The sequence below is a fragment of the Chrysemys picta genome, chromosome 11 (genome assembly GCF_011386835.1).
Source record: "Chrysemys picta bellii isolate R12L10 chromosome 11, ASM1138683v2, whole genome shotgun sequence".
Taxonomy (NCBI): Eukaryota; Metazoa; Chordata; order Testudines; family Emydidae; genus Chrysemys; species Chrysemys picta.
This window is the reverse complement of record NC_088801.1, coordinates 74,581,458-74,608,811: the sequence shown is the minus strand read 5'-3', so window position 1 is coordinate 74,608,811 and position 27,354 is coordinate 74,581,458. Positions and strand designations below refer to the sequence as shown.

The 27,354-nt window shown below is 41.7% G+C and overlaps 1 protein-coding gene across 1 annotated transcript in view; it reads left to right on the top strand.

Moving 5' to 3' along the window:
• Positions 1-27,354, top strand: part of COL6A3 (collagen type VI alpha 3 chain) — a 110,829-nt gene that overhangs the window by 28,532 nt on the left and 54,943 nt on the right. Inside the window, 10 exon segments of the mRNA XM_008175628.4 lie at positions 2,971-3,503; positions 3,505-3,574; positions 9,715-10,317; positions 13,691-14,287; positions 15,257-15,823; positions 17,555-18,178; positions 19,530-20,129; positions 20,814-21,416; positions 23,508-24,107; positions 26,459-26,799. Coding sequence (XP_008173850.2) covers positions 2,971-3,503; positions 3,505-3,574; positions 9,715-10,317; positions 13,691-14,287; positions 15,257-15,823; positions 17,555-18,178; positions 19,530-20,129; positions 20,814-21,416; positions 23,508-24,107; positions 26,459-26,799 — 5,138 coding nt within the window.

The following is a 27,354-nucleotide window of genomic DNA, read 5'->3' as shown; positions in this document are numbered from 1 at the left end:
GAACGCTCAAACCTTTGGTTTTATTCCCGAGACTCCATCTAAACGTCAATAGCATTTGGGTAATGTAAGACAATAGCGATATACAAGATATAACATTAATCCACTCATTTTGTCTTGTCTAATTAACCTTTCATTTCAGTCCCACCAGTTGCTATCCATCATTGCATGATACTTTGCACAGAAATGCGTGAGCACAAGCCTATTGTTTTGCTAAGTATTTGACGGGGCAAATAGACAGATCGTTTGCAATCCATGGGGAAATTAAACTTTTTTTCACCAGTGACCTAAGATTTCTCAGTTATAACAAAGGATTTTTTTCAATATATGAAATAACTGTGATACCTGACGCTCTGATTGCACTCTATAGAGAGTTCAATATTTTTGTCATTAAGGGCCTGATCCAACTCCTATTGAAAACAATTGGCATTTTACCATTGCCTTAATGTGTGGAGGATTGGGCCCGTATATGAAACATTTTGACAGGTAACCAGACTAATGTATTGAATTCCCTATTGGCTCATGGACATTTTTATAGAAGAAAATATTTTTAAGCCCCAAATTCATGTTTATTTCTGTGAAGGAGTATTTCTAAGGTTACCTCCATTCAAGAATAATTTGGGCGAGTGTTATTTATCTACAAAGAAAATGAAAGGTAACATTGGTACATAAACTGCATTTTGTCACTGTGTGATTTACAAAACCTATATATAAATGATAATAAAAATAATGGTGCAGCTGATGATCAATGCTGGATGATATTGTGAGCTCCCCTAAACATAGTCCAAGCTGATCATCTGTCTAACATGACTTTATGGTGCCATTCATTTAGCTGATAATTGACTTTCATTCATTTTAATCTTGTGATCCCATGTAGCCCTTTTTTGTAATCTTCTCCACCTAAAAATGCCAGGGGCATTTTAGTACATGAAAACTAAGTGTAAGAGGAAAAGCAGACCTTGAATTTGCACTCTAGAAAACACAAACTTTGACAGCCACAGAGCTCACTAGAGTGAATAGGATAGTCAGCCTTGAATTTGCCCTGATGCCTACATTAAATCTTAGCTGTCTGTCTAATCTGACACTCTTTGCTTAATAGTGTAACAAGCATGCTTACATTTGTCCTCCATCACCGGCTTGTTCCATCAGTGTGTACGTAAGTACAAGGTTTTTACAGTGATGAAAAATTATCCAACATTTGCATACATCGTATTCTGGTTTCCTCCTGTACAGGAGCTACTCATACTATGATGACCAATCGACATGACGGTCAATAAATTAATTACCATTATTAAAAAGAGAGCCAGGACACATGAAACAGATATGAACAAAGCCATGTATTGTTCAAGATATTTCCTCTGCTTTTTTTATTGTTATGTGGGCTGAGTACGCCACAGTCTGAAATGATCAATTCAATTCAAAGTTAAGGACTTTCATAGCTTTTGACTAAATCTCTGAGCCCTTAGTAGTTCTTAACCATAGCTAAGTTATTTAATTGGCATCGTTTATGGGGACTGAAATGGCTCATGAGATAGGTAAAGGACTAGAGCCTTTTTCTGTACCCTATGAATCACATATTTGCATCATGTGTATTTCACAAAAGTGGCTCCTGGCAAAGACCAGAAGTGAAATGCTGACCCCATCCAAGTTAATGGGAGTTTTGCCATTGACTTCAGTAGAGCCATGATTTCGCCTTAGGTGCTTTAAAGCTCAGAGTCCGAGAAGATTTCCAAAATCAACCTGTCAGTTATTTATTAATGGCTTCAAGATTGCTTAGTTGTATCGTGGAAACATCTGAGTCCGCTTTGGGGTATATTCTGCCCTTGATTCATTTGTACAATTCCCATTGACAAGAATGAGCACATGGAGGGAAGAAGAGACTGTTTAGGAAATTCGTAGTCTGCTTTGGTAAGTTCTGCACAAAAAGAGGTCCTACCTCCTTTTCTAATTCATAATTCATTTGATGTCCATATTCACATTAGGTGTTTGTGACCATCCAGGTTATAAGTAAGGTTGGATAATTATGTCATGACTGGTTTCATCAGCCTGTTTTAACATGATTCTGCATTATTTGATTGAATATCCAGTGGTCATGCAAAAATACAAAACCAGATACCTACATTTGTAACCAATGCAAGGTTCTGTGTTTGCACAAAACCACAAATACAAGCACATTTATTTGTGATCTTCATCTGCATAGTTATTGTACCTGTAATGATAAACTTTTCCCACTAATATTGTGCATGGATTGGACAACTGAGAATAAGGTTCTAAATCAAAATAAACAGTCAATCGTATAGCCTTTTTTATTGTTGTTCTACAAACACATTTTAGATACTGGTCACTCAGTGTGAAAAAAACAATATATTCAGCCAACATTTCAAACATACAACACAACAGATTTCCAAACAGAGGCTGAAACTTTCCATATAAAAAGAACTACTGGCATACCAGCTGTGAATGTAATCTTACAGCATAACAGTTACATTTTGTCTTGAAAAAAGTGCAATGAGATAACTTCCCCTGAATTTAACCGTGATTACAAATTATGTTCACATTTCCACTGACTGTGCAAATGTGTGTTTATGTATAAATCTGTTTAGTTCTTTTGGGTCTCCTAACTTCTGTAAATATTTAGACAAGTCGCTTCCACAGAAATGATCTAGATTTCACAAAATTCTATGCTCTAGAGTTTTCCCCCCCGTAAAAATATTGTCCTGGCATTTAACCATAAAAATGAATTTAGATTCTTTCACAATATTATATTGTCTCATGAAAAAGATATTTGGTTTGTTAACTCATATTCAATCAGAATGCAGAAGAGGCAAAATTCACTGTCCTCAATAAATGTGTGTTTTGTTTTCCCATTTTCGTGTTTCTTACTGTTTTCCAAAGAAACATGTCAGAACACTGTACGACTGCATGTAATCACTTGTTTTAATGCTTTCATCTTTTGCATTTCTTTTTTTAAAGCACAAGAATCTGCTGACCTTATTTTCCTTATTGACGGATCAAACAACATCGGAAGTGTCAATTTCCCAGCCATACGTGATTTCCTTGTAAATTTCATTGAAAGACTCTCAGTTGGAACTCAGGAGATACAAATTGGGGTGGTGCAATATAGTGACCAACCCAGAACTGAGTTCTCTTTGAACCGCTACTCCACAAAAGCTGATGTTCTGAATGCAGTGAAGGCACTTAGTTTCCTTGGTGGTGAGGAAGCTAACATTGGTGCAGCACTCGAATCTGTGGTGGAGAACCACTTCACCCGGGCAGGAGGCAGCAGAATAGAGGAAGGCGTGCCTCAGGTTTTAGTGCTGATAAGTGGTGGAGAGTCTAGTGATGATATCAGAGAGGCAGTGTTAGCGGTGAAGCAAGCTAGTATATTTTCACTTAGTATTGGGGTCCTGAATGCTGACAGTGCGGAGCTTCAGCAGATTGCTACTGATGGAAGCTTCGCATTTACTGCCCTGGATATTCGTAACCTTGCTGATCTTCAGGAACTCTTTACTGCCAAACATTATTGGAGTGGCCCAAAGACTCATTTTGTTAAATGCCCCAACCTTTGTTACAGAAGGTATGTATGCATTTATAGAATGTTGTATTTCATTGAATGAATGGCCTCTTGCATGTTTAAAACACATCTCTGATATGTTCTCTGAGAGAGAAAGGAGAAGACACTGGGCTACTTTGAGGAAATGCATTAGCCCAGTGGGCGACACGTTGACCTGATACTATCACAGCAGGAGGTTTTAACAAAATAAGCAGGGTATAAAAAACCAGATGTGAACTCCTCTGATTTGTCAGTCTCTGAAGAACGCTTGTGTCATGAAAACTTACAACATATGTTGCTGTAAATAGAAGGCTTCAGTGTGACATTTGGTCAGGGAAGTTAACAGATGTAAAATTCAGATGAGGACTATACAGTGCTATAGACAATGATATGACTGCAGATTGGGTTAATTATTCTAGTCATTAGCTAAGAAGTAACTAGTAGGGATGGCCCAACGTGCAGCTTTCATATCCAGATCTAGATTTTGAACAACTACTGTGGTGAGAGGATGCTCAGAGCCAATTTGGGTTCAGGAGGGAGCTAGTTGGGTATGTTTTTCCCCCCTGAAAATGTTGATTTTTTTCACCAAAAACAAACAAAAAAGCCAAAAATGTTTTTTTTTCCTTTTCAGTAATTGAAAACTGAAATGTTTCAGCATAGACCTGATTTTTTCTATTCTTCTCTTTTCTTTTCTTTCTTTTTTTTTGGTTTTCTGACAAGAAATTGAAAATTTTCAGAGGAAAGCAGAAATTTTCAGCAAACATTTTCATGTAGTCAAAAACAGTTTTCCACTGAAAAAAGTTTTGATGGAAAATGTCAACCAGCCCTAGCTCATGCCCAGCCCTACTATGTCAGATTTCTACATTAAGGGCAAAATTCATCCCTGGGCAAAGGGCAATTTCAAGGCCTACGCACTACTTAAGTCCCTTATTTTGAGGACTTAAGTGGCACAACTTAAGTGGCACATAGATGTTGTACAGACCATCTGTACAGGGATGAAGAATAAGTTTGCATTAGAGTACCATTACACTGAACTTATTTTTTTTAAAAAAAGCAACCCTCAATTATTTTTAGAGGCAATCCCTATCCTATTAACATAATTTATCCTTAAATACTGTAGCTAAGTTGGTTTGCAACTTTACATGGAGGCAGTGAAAACAAAACACTGAAGTGTCACTTCTCAGTTTAATGGCAATGAAGATTTAAAGTAACACACCAGTCTATGTATTACTCAGCAGCATGAACGGGGTTATTGAAACATAATTCATGAATATATCCGGTAACATGTCCCTGAAATGAAACATACCTGTGCTGGAGTTAATATTTAACACATGAATTTTATGGAACATGCAGGTAATTAGGATCCCATGGTACTGTCATTTATAATTGCTTTAATTAAGTTAAATTCAGTAATATATGGTTACCATAATAGACATGAAGTGTCATATTTTCAAAGGCCCCTGTGACGAGTGAGTCTTCCAAAATGTTCAACGCATCCATTCAGCCACCACTCCTCCCTGAGTACATGAAGATACCCATTTGTGCACGCCATTACCCAAGTGATAGACATAAGAAATCCTTTCTGGATCTAAAGGCCAGTATGGACTATGGTACATTTTGTATGGTTCACCCACTGCGTAGGCATTTGAAAACTTCATCCCAAAATGTTTCACTCAGTTACATCTGAACTATATTATATCATTGGAGTTGTATGGGTGTAGCCAAGGGCAGAATTTGGCCTAATACCTTATCTTACTATATGGGCTCCATTCGTCCGTTGGTAAATGCCTGTAATTCTCACTCATGGTAGTTGTTTTATCTAACCATCTGGCCTGATTTCAAAATTTAATTGGGGCAGTTTGTTCTTGTTTAGCTAAAAGCATCCATTCCAAAACCCACTAAAATCAAACCAAAGGACCCAGTTAATAGCTCATCTGTGCATGGGGGTGGGCTTGCAGCTGGGGGATCTGAGCTTAGAACTTTTTTCCAGTTCTTTGATATTTATATTGGAAAGGTTTTTTTTAAACATTCTACTCAGAGACTGCTAAGAGTGTACATTTCAGTCCTTGCAATACCGCACGGGTTGTAGTTCATTCAGTTTCCACTTGTACATTTTCTATTTACAGCATCGCTCATTAGAAGAAGTATCAGCCTAAAACATTATACAACAACTAGAATATATGTGTGTCTAAATATATGGAGAGAGAGGAGAGACTGGAATTTTCAAAAGTGCCTATGGGAGTTAGGCCCTGAAATTCAATGGGAGTTGGGCACCTAATTCCCATTTGTGCCTTGAAATTTTGCCCACAATGTACAGATTGAATGTCATACAGATTAGCTTGAGCTATAAGGAATCATTCCTGCAAGATTCTAAACAGCCCTGTGAAGCACTGAGGCCCAGATCTCATAGGTAGCAAGGCCCCTAACGCCCACAGTTGAGGGAGCCCTTTGGAGGAGTGCTCAGCATTTTTCAGAGTCAGGTCCTAATGGCCTGATGCAAAGCCCATTGAAATCAGGGGGAGTGTTTCCATTGGCTTCAGTGGTCCCTGGATCAGACTTTAAGGGTATGTCTTCACTACCGGCCGGATCAGCGGACATCGATCGATCCAGCGGGGATCGATTTATTGTGTCTAGTCTAGACGTGATAAATTGATCTCTGAGCGCTCTTCCATCGACTCCTGTACTCCAGTTCGGTGAAGTGAAGTAGATCTAAGTACGTTGACTTCAGCTACATTATTCACGTAGCTGCCATTGCATAACTTAGATCGCACCCCCCCACCCGCAAGTGTAGACCAGGCCTAAGAGTCTAACCTCCCCTAAGTTATCTGGAAGAAATGGTTTTGTCTTAATCTTGTCCATTGAAAGTGGCACTGTGGTGAAGTGTTGTTGGAGGTTTTTTTTGGCGGGGGGAGGAGGGGTTGGTTGTAGTTCCTGCATTCCTGTTTTATGAGGAAATGTAGTGTATTATTTGACCATGGCAATAATTTATTAACAAAGACTTATGCCTTATTGGTCACTTTTGTGCCTGCCAAACTCTTTGGATGATTCACACTAACTTCTATATAAAGTTAAAAGAGGACTCAGGGCCTCCATGTTTGGATATCTAGCTGCTCACAAGCCCAGAGGTACTTTTTGGCATCTTTCTGGAGGACACAAATCAGTGTTTTAACAAGCCTTATTATTAAGCTGGCATCCTTCCCACATCCAAACCTCTGGCTTTGTGCCTGGCACCCCTCTCCAGTGGGAAACTGATGAGGAAACAAAACTGGCTGCTGGGGGAACAAATATTGGAAGGGTTTGGAAACTATTCAAGGTTCTGGAAAGTGGCTGAGGTTAAACCACTAATGAATGGTATGTGAATAGCTTAACTTTGGCAGCTGATGTTAGCAACATCCTTTTAAACGGGGAAGCCTAGGCAGTTAGAAATAGATTGTGACTTGGATTATCCACTGGCATAGATAGAGTAAGAACTCCTGCATCTAGGCTGACAGATACCAAGTGTGAAAAATTGGGACAGGGGTTGGGGGGTAATAGGAGCCTATATAAGAAAAAGCCCCACATATCGGGACTGTCCCTATAAAATTGGGACATCTGGTCACCCTACCTGCACCCCCCCTAACTTTGGGCCCAGGGGCACAGGAATAAAGCTATTTGCCTGCTTGCTCCCATCTGTGAGCAGGTGGGAGGGTTGTGGGCAGAACCTTGGCTTTACCCTTTAATGTAGTTCAAATCATGCAGTCCTTAGTTAAGCAAAACTCCCACTGGAGTCTTTGAAATCACAGGCTTGTGCTTGAGAAAGGATATAAGGCCAAATGCTAGTCTTATTCAAAGTCAGAATAAATGGGCAGGGGCTCGCTGATGGGCTCAAGGACTGCCATTTCCTCCCCCCCACACTAATAGCCTAGAAGAGTTACTACTACCACCCATTAGCTGTAGTAGAGGCTATTACTTCTGTACTCCCACTACTCAGCTGTCTTGTACTACAAGTACAACATAGTCTGGAACCATTGGCCAAAGTTCCAGCGCATGCTGCCACAGACAGAACCCCGGCAACCTGTATTGTGCGCATGGAGTACTGTATTGAATCCCTATAACAGCCTTCCCACAGCCTGCCTGCCAGTGCATCAACTCCACTGCTTTTTAGGCCTTCTGCTCCGGCACAGAGTCTGATCACCGCAATGGCCCTGATTACTGATTTTGCCCCATAAGAGCATCAAACTCCTAAGAGTATTTTAAGGTGGCACATTGCTTTTCACCAGCCAGCCACATCACAGAGAGTATTGTAAAATGTACTTTTCTTGTACCCTTCTTTCTAAGGCCTGGTCCCCACTTAGTCCGGACTTCGGACTAAGGTACGCAAATTCAGCTACGTTAATAACGTAGCTGAATTCGAAGTACCTTAGTCCGGACTTACCGCGGTCCAGACGCGGACGGAAGTCTCCCCCCGTCGGACACCGCGTACTCCTCTCGGCGAGCTGGAGTACCGGCGCCGACTGTGAGCATTTCCGGGATCGATCCGGGATCGATTTATCGCGTCTTAACCAGACGCGATAAATCGATCCCAGAACATCGATGGCGTGCCGCCGACCAGCCGGTAAGTGAAGACTAGGCCTTAGTTAGCCTAAAACATACAAAACAAGCTAGACAAGGTTTTCAAAAGTGACTCGTGACCCCGTAGAGGAGTCTGGCTTCCAGCCTTTTGTGGAAAATCCAGCCATTATAAGGCATCTTAAGTTGGGCACCTGAAATTAAAGCCCTCAAAATCATTAGTCACTTTTGAACATCGTGGCCACTGTGATTTAAAAAAAAAAAATGGAAAAAATTCCTCCAGTGCTCCTATATAAATTGCTTTTCACTGTCACCCAGAGAAGCCAAGAATTTGTAAAAAGAAGTGTCAGTTAAGGCTGAATGTGGAAATTGAAAAATACCTTCGCCCCATCCTATAATTGTTGATTTTCTTATTATGGCTTCTAGGGTAATATTGTTGAAAGTTAAATGAAGATTGTGCAATATTCACATGCACAAATGATGCAATTAATATTTATTTATGATAGTGTCTACATATCATCATATTTTATCATAATGCCTATTAACCATGTTAATATTTATTTATCCAGTGCCTACATTTTCTGTGTTAAATATAATGGCGTTTTGATTCCAGTATGGCACAACCAACTTTTTTTCTAATTACCAGCCCTTCAGACTCAACTGGGGATTTGAAAATCCAGTTGTGTTCTTTCTACTTCTTACCTCAACATCCCTAAAAAGATTTGGCAGTTAAAATTTAGTCAAGCCAGAATAGAATCCAGCACCCTTTTCCATAGCTGTGCTGGCTGTGCTGAGCGAAGAACAGTAATAACTTGTTTTATTAGTTAAGGAAACAGACAGGACATGAAGACACACAGGGAACAGGTATGTGGAATAAGTGGGAACTGTTCTTTACTTAATTGCTTTTGTGAGCATAACTATTTTGAGACACATGGGATGAGATGATGTAAATTAGCATGCCTCCACTGAAGCCAATAGGAATACACCAGTTTATGTTCTAGCCCAGTGGTTCTCAAACTTGGGCCGCCGCTTGTTCAGGGAAAGCCCCTGGCAGGCCGGGCTGGTTTGTTTACCTGCCGTGTCCGCAGGTTCGGCCGATCACGGATCCCACTGGCCGCGGTTCGCCACTTCAGGCCAATGGGGGCTGCGGGAAGCAGTGTGGGCCGAGGGACGTGCTGGCCGCCCTTCCTGCAGCCCCTAGTTTGAGAACCACTGTTCTAGCCCATTGAAGACCATGAAGATTTTTCATTTGTGTGTGTTTTTTCTGTGCTAGAATACATTTTGCAATTTTATTATGATTAGCTTTTGACATTCTCTAACTTTTTCCCATGATTTAGAAAGAGACATTGTTATAATCAATCATATTATAGTGGAATTTAATGCAATCCCACATTAGAAAATGGGAAAATGTTCTGAAAGGAAGCACTTTAAAAGGGAAGGAAGTGAAGTTCATGACACTAAACCAAAGTATCCATAAGAGGCATGTAAAACTACAGTAACACTTACTTCAAGCAAACAAGAAGTCACATAGCCTGTTCAATGGTTGATGTTGCATTAATAAGCATTGTTGATTGAGCACTTCCACTGACAATATATCTGTATATTGTTAATTGCAGTTGTTGCAGTGAACAAGAAGGACATAGTCTTCCTGATAGATGGCACAACTGCATTGGGAACTAGCCAGTTTGATGCAATCTGTGAATTCATTGTCAAAATCATCCAAAAGCTGGAAATTGGACCAGACCTTATCCAAGTAGCTGTGGCACAATATGCAAATACTGTAAAACCTGAGTTCTATTTTAGTGACAGTCAGAATAAAAAAGATGTCACCGGTACCGTTAGGAGATTGAAGTCAATGGGTGGTACGACACTCAATACAGGTTCGGCATTGGACTTTGTTAGGCAAAACTTCTTCACCAGTTCTGCAGGGTACAGGAGTGATGAAGGTGTTCTGCCCATGCTGGTGCTCATTACTGGTGGTAAGTCCACAGATGACGTTGCCCAACCAGCAGCAGAGATTAAAAGGAATGGAATTGTGGTTCTCACCATCGGGTCCAGAAATGCAGATCAGTCGGAACTTCAAGCAATTGCCCAGGAAGCAAACTTGGCATTCACTTCAGCTGCCTTCAGTACTGTAGCTATGAAAGGCATTTTCTCTGAAGTGCTGACACCTATAAAAACAATCTCGGGAGAAGTAGTTATTCAAGAAATAACACAAGGTAACCATACACATTTAACAAAGGAGATGTAGCTGACATAGTTCTCAATTCTTATTTTATACCTAGTAGAGATGAATGAATCATCCACAATGGACATTTAGTTCAGTTAAATTTCTTTTCCATTTGCAAAATGTTCATGAACAGGTTGTTAAATTCTTTAACGCATTTGTTACTTGAGGTTTTTCATTAATGTATTTGTAAATTTGCCCCCCCCATGCTATTCTGGTTAATTACATAAGTCATGGGGTATTGTTTCTGATCTCCGATGAGATGATTTGTGTTACTAACCACCACAGAGCAAATTTTGAATATTGCAATCAAATATACAATTTGAAATTTGCTTTCAGTGGATATTCAATCGATCGTGCAAGCTTAAAAATTCTATTTGAAAGTATTGTACATGTGACGATAAAGCTGGACCATTCATACGTTCAGAGAAAGTGAACCAGACAAGTTTGTGAACATTGATGACTTCTAATTCACTTTCAAATTCAAATTTGAAACTCAAATTTGCAGAAAAATTTCTCATTATCCACCCACCTATAAAACTAACTGAGTATAAAACTAGTCTAGAATTGATTGTGTCCATTTAGAGTGTGACCCAAAGCCCACTGAAGTCAATGGTTTCTGTCCATTGACTTCTGTGGGCTTTGGATTAGACCCTTACACAGTAACCTAAGTAATGGCATCTGAACCAGTTTCCCATGTATTTCAATAGATGACTTATGTGCCTAAAGATTTTGTACTAAGGTTCTCCTAAGGATTTTTCACCAGTAGACAAGTGTGAGGCTGGATTCTTGTAATAAGATACAGAGGGTCATGTTCTAAACTCTCATTTCAGTCCCGGTCATGAAAACATTAGACAAATAAGGCCCCCCTTCAGTTCCCATTAAGGTCACTAGAGAGATTCCCATTGACTTAAGTGAAATTGGATCAGGACTGTATCACTTTCTAGTTTCTCCAGGTTACTAAAATGATAATCCACGGTGCAGAGAAACTGTATGGTTTTAAGAATCCTTTCAAAATGCAATGACTACTCCCTATGCAGAGATGACATTTTACAAATCAGTTTGCTTGCACTGGTCCTTAATTAAGATGAATATCATGGAAAAAGAATCTATCATTTAACAAGCTTTTTCAAAATATGTTTCCTGCTAATACAGTTTCGCATGGCTACATGTCAACCCTGACATTTTTATTTCAAAATGCCAAGTAAAAATGTCCGTAGACTTTTTGTTCTTTAAAACTTATAAATGTAGCTTCCCTCTTTGTCTCTCTGTCTCTGTCATAAACATAGCCATAAAGAAACACTGTATGGAAGTAAATGTTCCCTTGCAACAGCCCATTACAAATATTACTACTGAGTATGACACTGCAATAGATTATCTGAGGATATTAGTTCGCATCAAGGCTTTGAATGGTGACCACAAATGAGAACAGAGAAGAGCAACTTAATCTATATGATTTGGCAGAAATAATTTCATTACAAAGGTTCCAATTTTGCCCTTTTGATTTTTAATGCCCTGTAACTAGGGCCCTATAGAAAGAACCTGAGATAGAGAAATGGATAGACCTCTCTAATGTTCAAGTTTAAAGACATCAAACATTACCCTTGACAAAAGAACCTTCAGAATAGAGGAACGTAGCTACATACATGCCTATATATGTATGTGGAGTTGGCATCCGTGTGATCAATTAGAGAGGCATGCTATAAATTGCATAGGCAAGTGATAAATGTGTTGCATTCCTATGCAGTTTCATCTCAGACATAGGACCATGTTTCCAGCCCATTAGTCTATCTCCCGGGAACTTCCCCTAACATTTCAACCCCCTCAGCAGCTTCAAACACCAGACTTAGTTTTTTAAATCAACCTACAAGAGAAAAGTTGACTCCTGCATCCCCCTAAAAGTGGAATTTCCCCCCAAATCGATCCCAGGTAGAGGCCCAGATTTGTTCTGGAAGCAATGGCAGCTTTTCAGAATGTAGGGATGTTATGATTTCAAGTCTGATATCACAGGACCTTTAAGGACTAGAAGCGGGAACTGGAAAAGGGAGATTCCAAGGGTAAAATCCCAACCCTATGGAAATCAATGGGAGCTTTGCCATTAACATCAATAGGGCCAGTATTTTACCCTAAGCTTCCCAGTGGGATTTAGCACTATCTCCTAACCCTATAAAGGGCTGAGATACTATTTTAAAGCTGTGACATTTTGGCTGAGAACCAGCAGTTTGCTGCACAACTCCAGAGCAAAAAGGCCCTAATGCTGATGTAGGGAGAATCCTCTAGTGGGACTGAGCTGGTGTTGTGGGTTTGATGCCACCTTCCTCTATGTTGCAGGGGACCATGGCTGGGCCAGGTACTATGCAACGTCAATACGAGAGGCCAGAATCTGGACCTAAGCAAGGAGTGCAGGATCAAGCAGTACGTCCCCAAAGAGGGAAGTTCCTGTCCGTCACTGTTGGCAAAATGCAAATCTGCCATTCTGGAGCTAGGGAGGGTGGAGATACACAGGCACCTGACAGAGTCACCCCAATATAGCCAGGAGAAACACCTACTTAAAAACACAACATACAGTGAAAGATATTTAAGGTGGCCACTCAAAATACCATCCAAAACCAGTTACTTAAGACAGGTGCTCTTCTACTGAAAGTTGTACTCCAGGGGCCATATTATGCTCTCTGCTACGCCAGGGCAAATCTGGAGTAACTCTACTAGAGCCCACGGAGTTACCTCTGAGATTTACACTGAGAGCAGAATCTGGCTCACTATGCTTTGGGGGCAGTCGCTCGGAATGGGAGATTGTCTCATAAGGATGGTCTCTGGTACTGGTTTCACTATATTTGGCCATGATTCAGATCACAGTGTATTTTACATATTACCAAACTCATATTTTCTATAAGGTGTTAATAGGAGGCCCAAAGTTTTCATGAAATATAATCTCACTCACACCAGTGTAATGGAGACTAACTGCAGAGAGTCAGATTCTTCTCTGATGTACATTAGTGTTTCTCTATTAAAGTCAATGAAACCAGTTTACACCAGCTGAGGTTCTGACCCAGAGTAGCTACAGAGTATGCAACCATTCTGATTGTCATTAGTAATAATATACATTTTCTACACAGCAGACAAGGACGAGGCTCCATTTCTAAATACGAGCCATTCAAATACTGTTTGCAGCCCAAGCCAAAACCAAAACATCCAATAACGTCACATAATGTTCTTGCTGTTACTCTCTTGGAAACTCTCTCTTCCCTTCACTTTCTCTCTCCCACAAGGTATACATGTGTGTACGGTGCATACTGTATGCACACATGACAAATACTGGTATGTTTTCTATGATGTCTCACGTTATTTTCTGTGCTCCACTGCAGTTCAAAACAAAAGGGATATCATCTTTCTTTTGGATGGATCACTCAACGTTGGAAATGCCTACTTCCCATTTGTACGCGACTTTGTTCTGAGCCTAGTTAACGGCCTTGATGTTGGAAATGACAATGTACGCGTTGGCCTAGTACAGTTTAGTGATACTCCTACAACTGAATTCTTTTTAAACACATTCCCAAACAAGGCAGATATCATTACTCGCCTGAGGCAGTTGTTCCCTAAAGGGGGATCAGTGCTGAATACTGGCTTGGCACTAGACTTTGTCCTTACGAATCACTTCACTGAAGCTGGTGGGAGCAGAATAGATGATCAAGTTTCAAAGGTCCTGGTCCTGCTTGTAGCAGGGCAGTCTGCTGATGCATTCAAACAAGCGTCCAATGCATTAGCTCGGGCTGGAGTGCTGACGTTTTGTGTTGGAGTTAGAGATGCCGATAAGGCAGAACTTGAGCAGATGGCATTTAATCCAAGACTGGTGTATTTTATGGATGATTTCAGTTCTCTGGGAGCTTTACCACAGGAGTTAATTAGTCCTTTAACAACATATGTTAGAGGAGGTGTGGAAGAAGTTCCACTTACCCCTTCAGGTAATATCTACCTTTCTTCATGTTGACTGTATTAAGTTGGTCTTGTTTCTTTTGATTGTTTACTTTGAATGATGCACAACTTTTTACTTGTCCAAGGCCCTGATCCAGCAAAGCATTAAGCCTGTGTTTCATTTTATGTGGGTAGATCCATTGACCCACTGAAGTCACCACTAACATGCTTAAAGTTCAGCAACTACTCAAGTGCTTTGCTGAATCAGCACTGAAATGGAGATCAGAATGGGTCTATGACCACCATACCAAATATCCTGCCCAATTGTCCCTGTAGCCTTTGTATCCCGAGCACTTGGGATGCATTAGTGCCTACGATAGGTGTTTGTATGGACCAACTCGCACGTACCGGGAGTGGTTACTGCTCCCCACAAAAAATGAAAAGGAGAGATTAATATAGTGGAGAACAGCATAGATCAACCAAAGAAAAAGCAAATCCCCAACATAAAAGGCTAGAGTTGACCCTCAGTTGCAACCCCACTGAAATCAATGGGCTGGTACGGGTGTAGAGGAGGACAGAATTTATTCCTGATAGTGAGTTAAAAGTTAATGAAAGTCTCTGATATTATCTCCAAAAATATTTGTGTCAGGTTTAACGTTAACCTGATATATATAAATATTTTCCCCAGAGTTCTTTTATTGTGGCTCCATTCAGAAGGGGCTATTAAAAAGATTAAGATTATTTAGTTTGGAAATGCGAAAATTAAAAGGAATTTAACAAATAGATAACAGATGCTCCACTTTGCTTTGGAAAGTCAATGAAATTAAAAAGTGACCAAAGGGAGATAGGTAAAGTATCCCTTTTCATTTAGTTAGATACTTTCATTTAGATACTCTAGTTAATGAAAATCACTCAATCGTTTTAAATATCAAAATCCAGCTCCTTAAAAGTAAAGTTTCCATGATGACCCATAAAAAGGTTTTAACATCTTGTTTTCTTTTTCTTTCTATTTGTTCTAGTGGGTAAGCAAGACATTTTATTCATGATTGATGGCTCATCCAACCTAGTTGGGCAGTTCCCTCTTGTCCGGGACTTTGTGCACAAAATTATTTCTCAGCTCAATGTAAAGCCGAATGCCATCCGAGTCTCTGTGGCTCAGTACAGCGACAACGTCCAGGTGGAGTTCACCTTTGACCAAATCCCATCTAAGCAGGAAACACTCCAGAAAGTGAAACGAATGAAGATAAAAACGGGGAGACAACTGAACGTGGGGGCTGCACTGGATTATGCAGTGAAGAATCTGTTTGTGAAGAGAGCTGGAAGCAGGATTGAAGAAGGCGTTCCTCAGTTCTTGGTTCTGCTTTCTGCTGGGAGATCTAGTGATAACGTGGAACAACCAGCAGAGACCCTGAGAGGAATTGGTGTTGTCATTTTTATTATCGCAGCCAAGAATGCCGATATCACACAACTAGAAAGGATAGTTTATGCTCCAGAGTTCATTCTAAAAGTTGATTCCCTTCCTAAAATTGGAGACATGCAATCACAGATAGTGAGCTTATTGCAAACCATACAAATTCAACGACCAGGTATGGAAAGCCACCATTTCTTTTGTTTTTATAGCATTGAAACATGTATCAAATTTGTTTCAAAGGACTAAAAAAAACGTTGCAAAATGATCGTTGTAAATTAGAACTACACACGAAACAATGGATTCTGGGCCTGATCCAAAGCTCACTGAAACTGGTGGAAAGTCTCCCACTGATTTCAGTACATTTTGGTTCAGGCCCAATATGGTTGAGGTTTAAAATAATGATGTAGCAAGTGGTAGTCTACGTTGGTTTTCCTTCATTCAAGCTCTAATCCAGTAAAGCACTTCAGTGCATGCTTTCCTTTAGGACAAGCAGTCTCATTGAAGTTTATGATTTATATTATACAGTATAATCTGCAGGCCACAACAGAGACTGCAGCCCCATTGTGCTAAGCACTGTGCAAAGATGGTGTCATAGACAGTCTCTTCTCTGAAGAGCTTACAGTAGGAGAAGCTTTAAGTGCTTGGCTGGATTAAGAGCAAATTAGGGCAAGGTCGTCTCTATTTCTCTTCCAAAACTGATTTTGTTCTTCTTGAAAGTGGTGTGGGGAAAGAGGAACATGGCATCATCGACAATCCAGTGCATAAATCTATTGCTTGCCATCCTAGATTCATTTCTCTAAATTTCTTCTTGAATGAAACATGAACAGCTTTTATATTTTGCACCCAGGTATCAACCGGTAAATTAAATGCTATTGAATCAGTTGCAATTATAACCGGCGGAAATTAAAATGGCAGAACTAGAATGAAGGATAACAAAAGGGGAACAATTCAATTATCAAATTTCTAAACAGCATGGTACCATAGAGACATCATCTGTGAACACATATGCCTTTTTTTGTGAAACATCCCTGCTTTGCCAGCAAAGACGATGGGTATTATGGCCTCCTACCAGCAGATGGAGACAGGGAAAATGCAACATACTTAACATGAAGCCTCCATAAAGGTTCTAGCCAAATGAACCTTATCCGGTCTTTGACAGGCAGTGACTGTTTACTGGTTGGCCTGAACCAGGGTGTTGAAGTTTGGTGTGAGTTTGTTCGGTAGTAGAACTGATCAATTTTTTTTAGCTTTTAGAAATGTTCAACTACTTTTGTCACAAAAATGATTGAACATTTTTCATTTTTATTTCAGTTCACTTCTTTATTTTGCTGGCTTGAGCCAGTTGAAATAATGTCACAAAAATATTTTCACCATTGTCCAATCAGCTGTGGAATTTGTGTGTGTGTGTGTGTGTGTGCGCGCAGCATTACTTATTTCTAGGTTAGAATGCTCCCCGGGGAAGTTTTTTTTTCCTATGTCTCTCCTCCATCTTGCACCCCTCTCTAGGGCACTCTATGTGGAGTAGTCAACTGGTGCTAATGTGTTCCACTCCCTAGAGACCCTTGATCGCTTTGGGAGAAAATGCCCCCTGATTACATACTCCATTTGTCTTCCCTTGCTGAAGGCTGATGCCTCCACTAAAGAGTATAGAGCCCCCTCCAGACTAAGTAGGTATCACCCAGCACATGATGTCACATGGTTTTCATTGGATTTCCATCCATCTGTCCATTAGTCAAGAGCATTTGACTGCCTGGGTAAAGGTAAACTATAAAGAAACAGGATCAGTATCTGTGATACATGACCTAAGATCCCAAGCGTTTCCTCTCTCTGCAAATCATTTTATACAGAGCATGTCTACTTTACACAGAGAATCTGACTTATCTTCCCCTTCCCTCATTGTCTCCAGGAACAGTTGACGAAAGTGAGAAGAAGGATGTGGTGTTTGTGATTGATGGCTCAGATGGTGCCAGAAGTGGTTTCCCTGCACTGAGGGCCTTTGTGCAAAGAGTGGTCGAGAGCCTGGATGTCAGTCCTGACAGGGTCCGTGTTGCCGTGGTGCAATACAGCAACACCATACAACCCGAGTTCCTTCTGAATGCCTACACTGATAAAGCAGATGTGATCAGTGCCATCCGGGGCCTGTCCATTATGGGAGGGGCTCCTCTTAATACGGGTACAGCCCTGGACTATGTCCTAAAGAATGTGTTCACCAGCTCAACTGGCAGCAGGATAGCTGAAGGTGTCCCTCAGCTATTGATTCTCCTGACATCTGGTAAATCAAGAGATGATGTGAGAAGGCCCTCGGTGGCCCTGAAGACTGGTGGCATGGTGCCATTAGGCATTGGAATTGGAAATGCCGATATCACTGAGCTGCAGACCATCTCGTATGTTCCAGACTTTGCTGTTGCAATCCCGGACTTCAATCAACTGTATACTGTACAGCAGGTCATCTCAGAGAGAGTCACTCAGCTCACCCGGGAACAAATTGAAGGGCTAATCCCGGATTTTGAATTGACATCACCCAGTCCAGGTGAGAAGGTGTTTTTTGGCTGTTGTGTCTGCAGAGCAATGCTCATACGAGTAAGATTCAGAGACAAAAAACTGATGTTTAAATAACATTATGGTTGTGACGCAAAGAGGGAAAGGCAAGGCATTCACAATGAAGGCTCCAAAACCAACCTCATCTCCCTGCGAATTTATCCTCTATTTGCTCGCTTGTACCCGGGTTTGCAAGGATCTGTGTAATTCCTGCCAGTCATTCAAATACATCTATAGGCCCTGTGGTCCATGCAGGCAGACTGCTATGTCTACACAGTCCACTGAAGTCAATGCAGGCTCTGGACCATAGTGCTACAATAAATAAATGGGGTGATATATTAATTAATAACTTAGTGACCAGGCAATTTCTGCCCCCGCTTCCCCAAAAGAAAACTAGATCATTTAGTTAAGAAACTGACATTTTCATGTAAATTCATGTAGATTTTTCCGACATTTATAATTCAGGCACAGAACTTTGCTCTGACCTGAAACCGGGTGGAAAAGCTCATCATCAGGAAGCAAACCTTCCTCTTGGGAATAACAGCAATGGGGAAAACAACTCTCAGATGGCAAGTGTAGCGCAATCTAGTGATGCAAAAGAGAGGGCGGTGTCACTGAACTCACTTTCTCAATGTCTAGATGGTCTTCTTGCAGTCTGCCCTGTGTAAGGGGTAGCATGGGGCTGCGCCTCTCTGGGAAAAGACCAGAGAAGAACCTGGTGCTCAGAGATAATTCTCATGTTTACTGCCTCATGTGTGTGGCAAGCTAGTCTGGCCAGTGAATAGGGGGGAGGTGTGGAGCCAGGGCTCCTCTGACTTCCTGCCTTCTCAGCCCCCTCCCTGGCCTTCACTCAGAGGACTCAGATCAGGAGAGCAACCATTACTCCACCCCACATGGCCAGAGTCGCAATCTGAGCAGGGGAGCAAAGGGGCTTTAATGCTTCTGTTCCCTGACACAGCCAAGAGAGAGGGCTGACAGGCTCCCCTCTGTGCACTAAATGACAAATCGTGATCCCTATTTTTTTTAATTAGTGGCTGTATCGAAGTGAGATTGTGAGAGTGCGGGATAGAAGGTGGCTTGCAGGGTCTAGCCTCACTTGGATTCCGAATGTTGTAAATCAGAGTTGTGTATGAGGACTGCAGACTAGATTTCCACACTATTTAATCTTACACGTCAATTTCATTGGACAACTAATTTCAGCACGGTGCTGCTTGCTGATGACCCCGAAAATGATGATGTGTAATTGCACATCTGCAGGTGCCTTAAACTTTTGCCCTTTAGATCATTTACCAATGCAACTCTTGGGCATACGTGCATCATCTGAACTCTTTCTCTTTTGACAGTGAGCAGCAAGAAGGATGTTGTGTTTCTCATTGATGGCTCCCAGACTGTTACCCCTGAGTTCAATTTCATCCGTGGTCTGATCGAACGGATGGTGAACTCCCTGGATGTGGGTTTCGATGCCACCCGGGTTGCTGTGGTCCAGTTCAGTGATGACTCCAGGGTCGACTTTCTTCTCAATGCTCACTCCAGCAAAGATGAAGTGCTGAGTGTTGTGAGAAAATTAAGGCCCAAATTTGGCAAAAAAGTTAACTTAGGAGCTGCTCTGGAGTATGTATCGAAAAATATCTTTACAAGAACTTCTGGAAGTCGCATAGAGGAAGGTGTCCCTCAGTTTTTAATACTGCTCTATTCCGGCCAGTCTGCTGATGACATAGAGGACCCTGCCCGCCAAATCAAACTAGCTGGAGTCGCACCTTTGACTATCGCAAAGGATGTGGATCCTGAGGAACTGATAAAGATTTCTCTCAGCCCTGAGTATATATTCTCAGTGAGAAACTTCCGGGAACTACCCAGCCTAGAGCAGAAGCTGCTGACCCCTATTAGAACGCTGACTTCAGACCAGATACAAAGTCTCCTGGGAGACATAATAATCCCTCCAGGTAAGATTGTCTGATCACCCAGTGCCTTTGTGTTGCTGTTAATGTAGCTATTGCTAAAAGTGCAAATAACTTTCCATTTTTTCCCTGCCAACAAATGATTTCCCCCTGAAAAACAAATACAGCACATTCGCACTGTCAGGAGAATGGAGATTCATTAGTGATTTCATGGAGATATCAAAGGCTAAGGTTTTCTGGGCAAAAGCTGCATTGCTTACCTTGTCTGCAGCCCTTTGAAGAGTTTTCTAGTTAAAATGAGCATAAATCTGGGGCCAAAATGAGGTTAGGAACATTTAAGGAAACGACTGCATAAAAAGTAGAAGTCAGAGTGCAGGAGAGTAGGATTTGGGGTGATATATATTTATAATTTTGGATGTAAATTTAAACTGACAGGTAAAGCCAAAAAGAGGCAAACAAAAAACACCGCCCCCCCAAAAGAAACCAACTCCAATTCCCATGCCTAAAGGGTGGATTTTCACTTTAATAGATAGCACATTTTAGCATTCCCCCTTAAAAACAAAGCATATGTGCTATATTTATCAGGTGAATGGAGCTTCATCAGAGATCTCATGAGTTGGGTCATCCTTGGGAAGAGTTTGCTCAGAAACCTTACAGCAAAGATCAAGCAAAGGAGGTTTTTCATGTCAGCAATTTTCCTCTCTCCTTGACGTTTTTGTTCTCCTGCAGATTTGGACGGCGATAAGAAGGACATCATCTTCCTCATCGACAGCTCTGACGGCGTCAGGGCAGACGGTCTTGCACACATTCGGGATTTCATCTTCAGAATTGTTCAGCAGCTGGATGTTGGGCCAGACAAAGTGAGAATTGGTGTTGCCCAATTCAGCAATACTGTATTCGAGGAGTTCCTTTTAAAACAACACAAGACCAAAGAGGCTGTTCTGCAAGCCATACGCCGCCTGAGGCTAAAAGGAGGGTCCCCACTGAACGTTGGCAACGCGCTGGACTATGTTGTGAAGAATTACTTCATTAGGTCTGCAGGGAGCAGAATAGAAGACGGGGTCCCCCAGCATTTAGTCCTCCTCCTTGGAGGGAGGTCCCAGGATGATGTGACTAGACCTTCTGCTTTGATTGCATCTACTGGGGTTAAAATCCTGGGTGTAGGAGCAAGGAATGTAGACGGCACTCAGTTGCAGAGAATTACCAATGATCCTCGACTTGCATTCATAATCAAAGATTTTAGAGCACTCCCAGACATTGAAAAGAGATTCATCAAATCATTTGAAGAACCTCAAGAGCCTACGCTTCCACCTCCTCCAATTCCAATTCCTGGTCAGTCTTTTATTCATGTTGGTATACACTGGGGGGAACCTTCGGGATGCAGCATGGGATAAAATTCTCATAATTTGTAAAGCCGTTCAGAATTAATGTATTTTAGTCCTTATTCCTTTGCTTGCATTGCACTAAAGAATACTTGCCGAAAGGGCCTTGCAGAACTTGGAAAATGGTAGAATTTAGAACGTGAATAAGACGGAAATATGTCCCTCATAAAAATAAATAACATATTATATAGCGTAACATTTGGGTGGGGTGGGTCCATGCTCTGAGGTGGCACTGAGCATTCTTTCTCTTAGGGGCATGGCTGGCTGGCTCTTGCTCACATGCTCAGGGTCTAACTGATCGCTGTAAGGGGGTTGGGAAGGAATTTTCCCTCAGGTCAGATTGGCAGTGACTTTGGGGGGGTTTCCGCCTTCCTCTACAGCCTGTGGGGTGCAGGTCACTTGCCAGGATTATCTGGGTATGTCTCACTTAATCATTTCCCTGACATTGCGGGGGCCTCGGGCACTGGTGCCCCTCAGTCCCTCTTGCTCCCTGCCTGTGGCACATAGCGTCTAGCCTCCTGTGGGCTGTCGTACTTTGGTCTCATTTCGGTTATTGAGTTTAGTATGCGGGTGCTGGGTGGTGGTGTTGGCCTATGATACACAGGAGGTCAGACTAGATGATCTGGGGGTCCTCTCAGGCCTTAAACTCCATGACTCTATCATGAATATGATGTTTTATGGACCCTTTCTTCTGAGCGGTCACAAAACTGCTCGTGTCGCTGAAGAAACATAAAGATGAGATGGAAGTGATAGTGAAACATGACATTACTTCACATGGGACCTGCTCCAAAGTCCATTGAAGTCAGTGTAAAGATTTCCATAGACTTCCAAGAGCCTTAGATCAGGACTATATTTAGGAGTTCTCCTAGCCTTAAAATAGAACCAGGCATTTTGCTAAAATAATCGAGGTTTTGCACTTAGATTTGGCATTTGGAATTCTGTTCCCTGCCTTTCCCCACCCCCAATCTATCCTGTTCTCTGCACTGGCTTCACCCTGGGGTGCTTGCATGTTGTGTGTGAATCACTGTTTTTATCATTTGCTTGCTCAGCATTTTCCTCGTTTGATTTTTCACTGGCACCCAGTAATGAATTACACCCAATGGTACCCTAATCTGGAATCTTGATGGACAAACCTCTTAATGTTTGGTTCTGATGAGCCCATCATCTTTGGGTGCTCCTCCAAAGCTTTTGAAATACAGTCACTCCTTTTCTCCATGTAACCATCGTTGACTCTTTCAATGACCCTAACTGTGCCCTTTGTACTCTCGGCATATAATCTGTCACCCTAAATGGTTGCCTCAAACCTAAGCATATTGATTCTCTTCTCCTTCCTGTCGCTATGGTCTCTTTTCTCCCAAGAGGTCATCTCTGGTTGATATTTTGCCACATCCAAAATGTGGTCTCAATAGATCCTGCAGAACCTGCTTTGCTGGCTGGTTTCTTCAAATCTCACATTTCAGAGGGCTTTCCTAGTTCATTGGTGCTTTAGGACATTTTCCCCAGCACGGACTGACTGATTTTGCTATGGATTTAGCAGGCTAGCAGCACAGGTGCAGAGCAGGGGCAGAGAGATTTTGGACCTCAGGTGCTAATATGAATCCCCAAAAAGGTGAGGTGTGAGCTGGGGTTTGTGCCAGTTTGTATAGTCCGGCCAAGATTTTAAAAAGTGACTTGTGAATTTGGGTGCTAGCAAAAGAAGAGACATCTTAAAGGGGCCCGATTTTCCGAAAATGCAGCGGCCACCTGCTCACTGAACGTCAGGTTCCTTTAAGATTGGCCATCCAAAAAAGGAGGCAGCCACTCACTTTTGAATGGCTTGGTCTTCACTGACTCATCACTCATTCTGAATCAGCCATAGTCTTACTGCTCATCTTATTTTCCAAGGCAAGACATGTTTCTAAATGAAATGCAGAATTATTTCTATGTGCAGCACGCAGCCTTTGCCGACAATTTAAGAATGGTCTATTTTCCTCTAGTGTTTGAGACAATATTCTGGGTGCGACAAAGCATTTAATACCCACCTTCTTTTTAACTGTTTCAGGTGGTAAAAAGGAAGTCGACATCGTGTTTTTGCTGGACAGCTCCATCAATTTAGGGAGAGAGAACTTCCAGCAGGTTATCCAATTTGTATATTCCATAATTGATGCTTTCTATTCAGATGATAAATCCATTAAAGTGGGATTGGCCCAGTACAACTCTGATGTGACTGATGAATTTTTTCTCAAGGACTATACCACCAAAGACCAGATCTTACGTGCTATCAACAGAGTAGCCTATAAAGGAGGCAGAGTGGCTAATACTGGAGAAGGCATCAGACACATCCAGGCAAAGCACTTTGTGAAAGAGGCTGGTGGCAGGGGGGAGGACAGGGTCCCTCAAGTTGCTTTTATTGTGACAGGAGGCAAACCTTTGGATGACGGACAGACAGCGGCATTAGCACTGGCAAACTCAGGTGTCAAGGTGTTTGCCGTTGGTGTGAAAAACATTGACCTGGATGAAGTGAGCAAGCTGTCCAGTGATAGTGCCACTGCTTTCAGAGTGGCAACGGCTCAGGAACTGTCAGAACTGAATGAACAAGTGTTGATTACTTTTGATGCTGTTATGGAAGAGCAACTGTGTCCAGGAGTGAGTGAATCCAGAGGTAAGTGCCATTGTTGTAAAAATATTATTTCCATGTATAGTTCTCCTCTTGGAGCACTTTGTTTGCTTTAAACAGACTCCTCCAATAGCATCATTGTATTCCTGTTCCCATGCTTTCTTAAGCCTGGATCTTGCAAATTCTAGTGACTGGGCTCAGCCCTAGACTATAAACCCTTCCCTAGATGGTAAGCTCTTCAGCACAAAAACCTTCCTATCCTATCCATCTGTGGAGCACCTAGAACATGGGGCGGGGTGGTGGTGGTACTGCAATATATGTCAAACAACAATCCCAACAGGCATTCTAAGATGACAAACACTAGCATAGAATCATAGAATATGAGGGCTGGAAGGGACCTCAGGAGGTCATCTAGCCCAGCCCCCTGCTCAAAGTAGGACCAATCCCCAGACAAATTTTTGCCCCAGATTCCTAAATGGCCCCCTCAAAGATTGAACTTACAACCCTGGGTTTAGCAGGCCAATGCTTAAACCACTGAGCTATCCCTCCCCCCCCAGAATCATAGGACTAGAAGGGACCTTGAGAGGTCATCTAGTCCAGTCCCCTGCACTCAGGGTTGATTGATCATGTGTTGACAATGATAGTATCTCCACCTCAAACAAAATAGTTACTAAATGATCTAATGCTGCCCTGTGGAATTAAGTGTTATCTGATCTGACTGGCCCCTTTGTACTGACTTAGTTAGTTTTCATGACCTAAGGCTTACTAAATGATAAACTCAAAACTGACTGCCCAAGATTGGTATGCATGTTATACCAGTGAATTCCAGCTTGACCTCACCTCACCATGGATTTTGCCTTTAGATCAGAACTGGGTATAACTATATATATATATTGGAGGATTAAGGATTGTGGGGAGAAGAGTAGTGAGATTTACCCCTTTTATCAAGGTCTGCCCTGAACTTTCAGGGCACATTGTCATATTGTAGGATCTATTTCATTGGTCCATCCTCAGAGCGTGATGGGCTTTGTTTGGCTCTAGACAGCCACAAAAGGAAGTACTGTCCAACTAGTGGGTCATTCTGTAGATAGCCCACGTAACATGATGCTGGCTCCTCCTCATTTCCAGCTCACTGCATGGCTGCAGATGTGCCAAGATGCATACAGCAGCAGCTGGCAATAAGGAGAGTGATTCTGGTGTTTCTGCAGGGTTCTTGCATGAATGGAAAGGGGATCCAGACTGGTAGGGCTCCAGTGGATGGACTGGGAAGGGAGCTGAGACTGCGTGATGATCTCTCTGTTAAGATGTGGTCCCTGCTGGGGAAAAGTTAGACATGCCCATGATACAGATGATAACAACATGTTGTTATCATTGCATCTTTCATCGAAGGATTGCAAAACACTTCACAGAGATCGATTACGGCTCACAACGTTCCTGTGAAGTCGATAAGCACAGATGGAGCTAACAGAGTCTGCCTGCCATGCCAAATGATACAAAAGTGTTTGGCCACTAAACCGTGAATAGAACCCAGGAGTCCTGGCTCCCAATGCCCTGCTTAAACCACTAAACTTTTTGCAGCTCATATTAAATCTTTGTACTAATTCTCTCCTAAAATAATGCAAGACTTGTAATTCTGTGCAAAAAAGATAAAATGAAACGCCAGTTTTTGGCCGCAAATTGTAGCAAACGAAAGGAGAAAACACTTGCCCACTATTAAAGGATGGACAAACTTTCACAGAGGCAAAACAAGGTATTTCTCCATGCAATCTAGGACACATTTATTTCTTAGGTTTCTTAGCGGATTCATTTCCTATTTGTTTTTGAATAGATGAAGTCAAATTCTAAACAATAGCTATACTGAGAAAAACATAGGCCTTTGCCCAATATAACCACTTTTTATTCATTGTTATTATTATAAGTAGTAGCTAGGGCTCCAAATCAGGATCAGGGCCTCATTGTACTTGTCACTGTCATTTGGACAACTAGCACAAAGATTGTCGCTTGCCCAAAGAGCTCACAGTCTAGGATTCAGATAATATTCAACAGATGAATAAACGGTGACTCAATTTAAAAAAAAATAAACAGAGTTCTGTAGCTGCTCTGTTCCGAAGCAGTCATTGCAGAATCGTAGAAGAATCATAGAATTACAGAATATTAGGGTTGGAAGAGACCTTGGGAGGTCATCTAGTCCAACCCCCTGCTCAAAGCAGCACCAACACCAACTAAATCATCCCAGCCAGAGCTTTGTCAAGCCTGACCTTAAAAATCTCTAAGGATGGAGATTCCAGTACCACCCTAAATAACCCATTCCAGTGCTTCACCACCCTCCTAGTGAAATAACTTCCCCCCACCACTTACTCTGTGTCTGAATGAGTCTACACATTTTTCCTCCCCAGAATGCAAACTGGATGTGATACTTGGGTTTGATGTCTCGGATGCTGGACAAAATATATTTAATTCTCAGAACGCATTGGAGTCCAAGGTAAACAGCATTCTGAACAGAATTACCAAGATGCAGAGGATCAGCTGTTCTGGCAACCAGCAGCCAACTGTGCGAGTGGCAATCATGGCACAAACAGGCAACAGAGGCTCCGTTGAAGCCTTTGACTTTTCCGAGTACAAGCCGGAATTGTTTGAGAAGTTCCGAGACATAGGCAACCGTGGTCCATATTTTCTGACAGCACAGACGCTGAGCTCTTACCAGAGCAAATTTAGAACATCTCCTGCCAACGTGAAAGTAAGTCTGGGTTCCCCTCTCATTCTAGAGGTTTTTCTACGTGCTTTGAAACAGAAACACATTGGGCAAGATTCTCTACTGGTTTAAACAAGCACAGCTCCAGAGAAGTGAACTTAGCTCTGCCAGTTTACACCAGGTAGGAAATTGCCCCACTGAAATGCTGAGAGCATGAAAGATTTCCTGACACTGAAAAGCAAAGATCCCTAGATGTCTGGGTTTTCCCCCATTATTTCTTTACTTGGAATATTGCTGTATATATTTTAGTTTAATTGATGCAGGGAAATTAAGAAACAAAGCATCCTTGTTAGAGCATCTTAACCGTATTGTCTTGCTGCACTTAAGTGGCATTTTAAAATATATTGTACGGCACAACACTGTGGAGTGTCACTCCGGCTAATGTTTGTGAATACCAATTTGGGCCATTTACTGAGCTGTAGCTATTACTAACTGGAAAATGTACATCTGAGTAACATGATCCGGCACGTCAAGCCAAAAATCCATATGTGAAGGGCAGGAGGAACCAGTAGGATCAGCTAGTCTGACCTCAGACGAAAT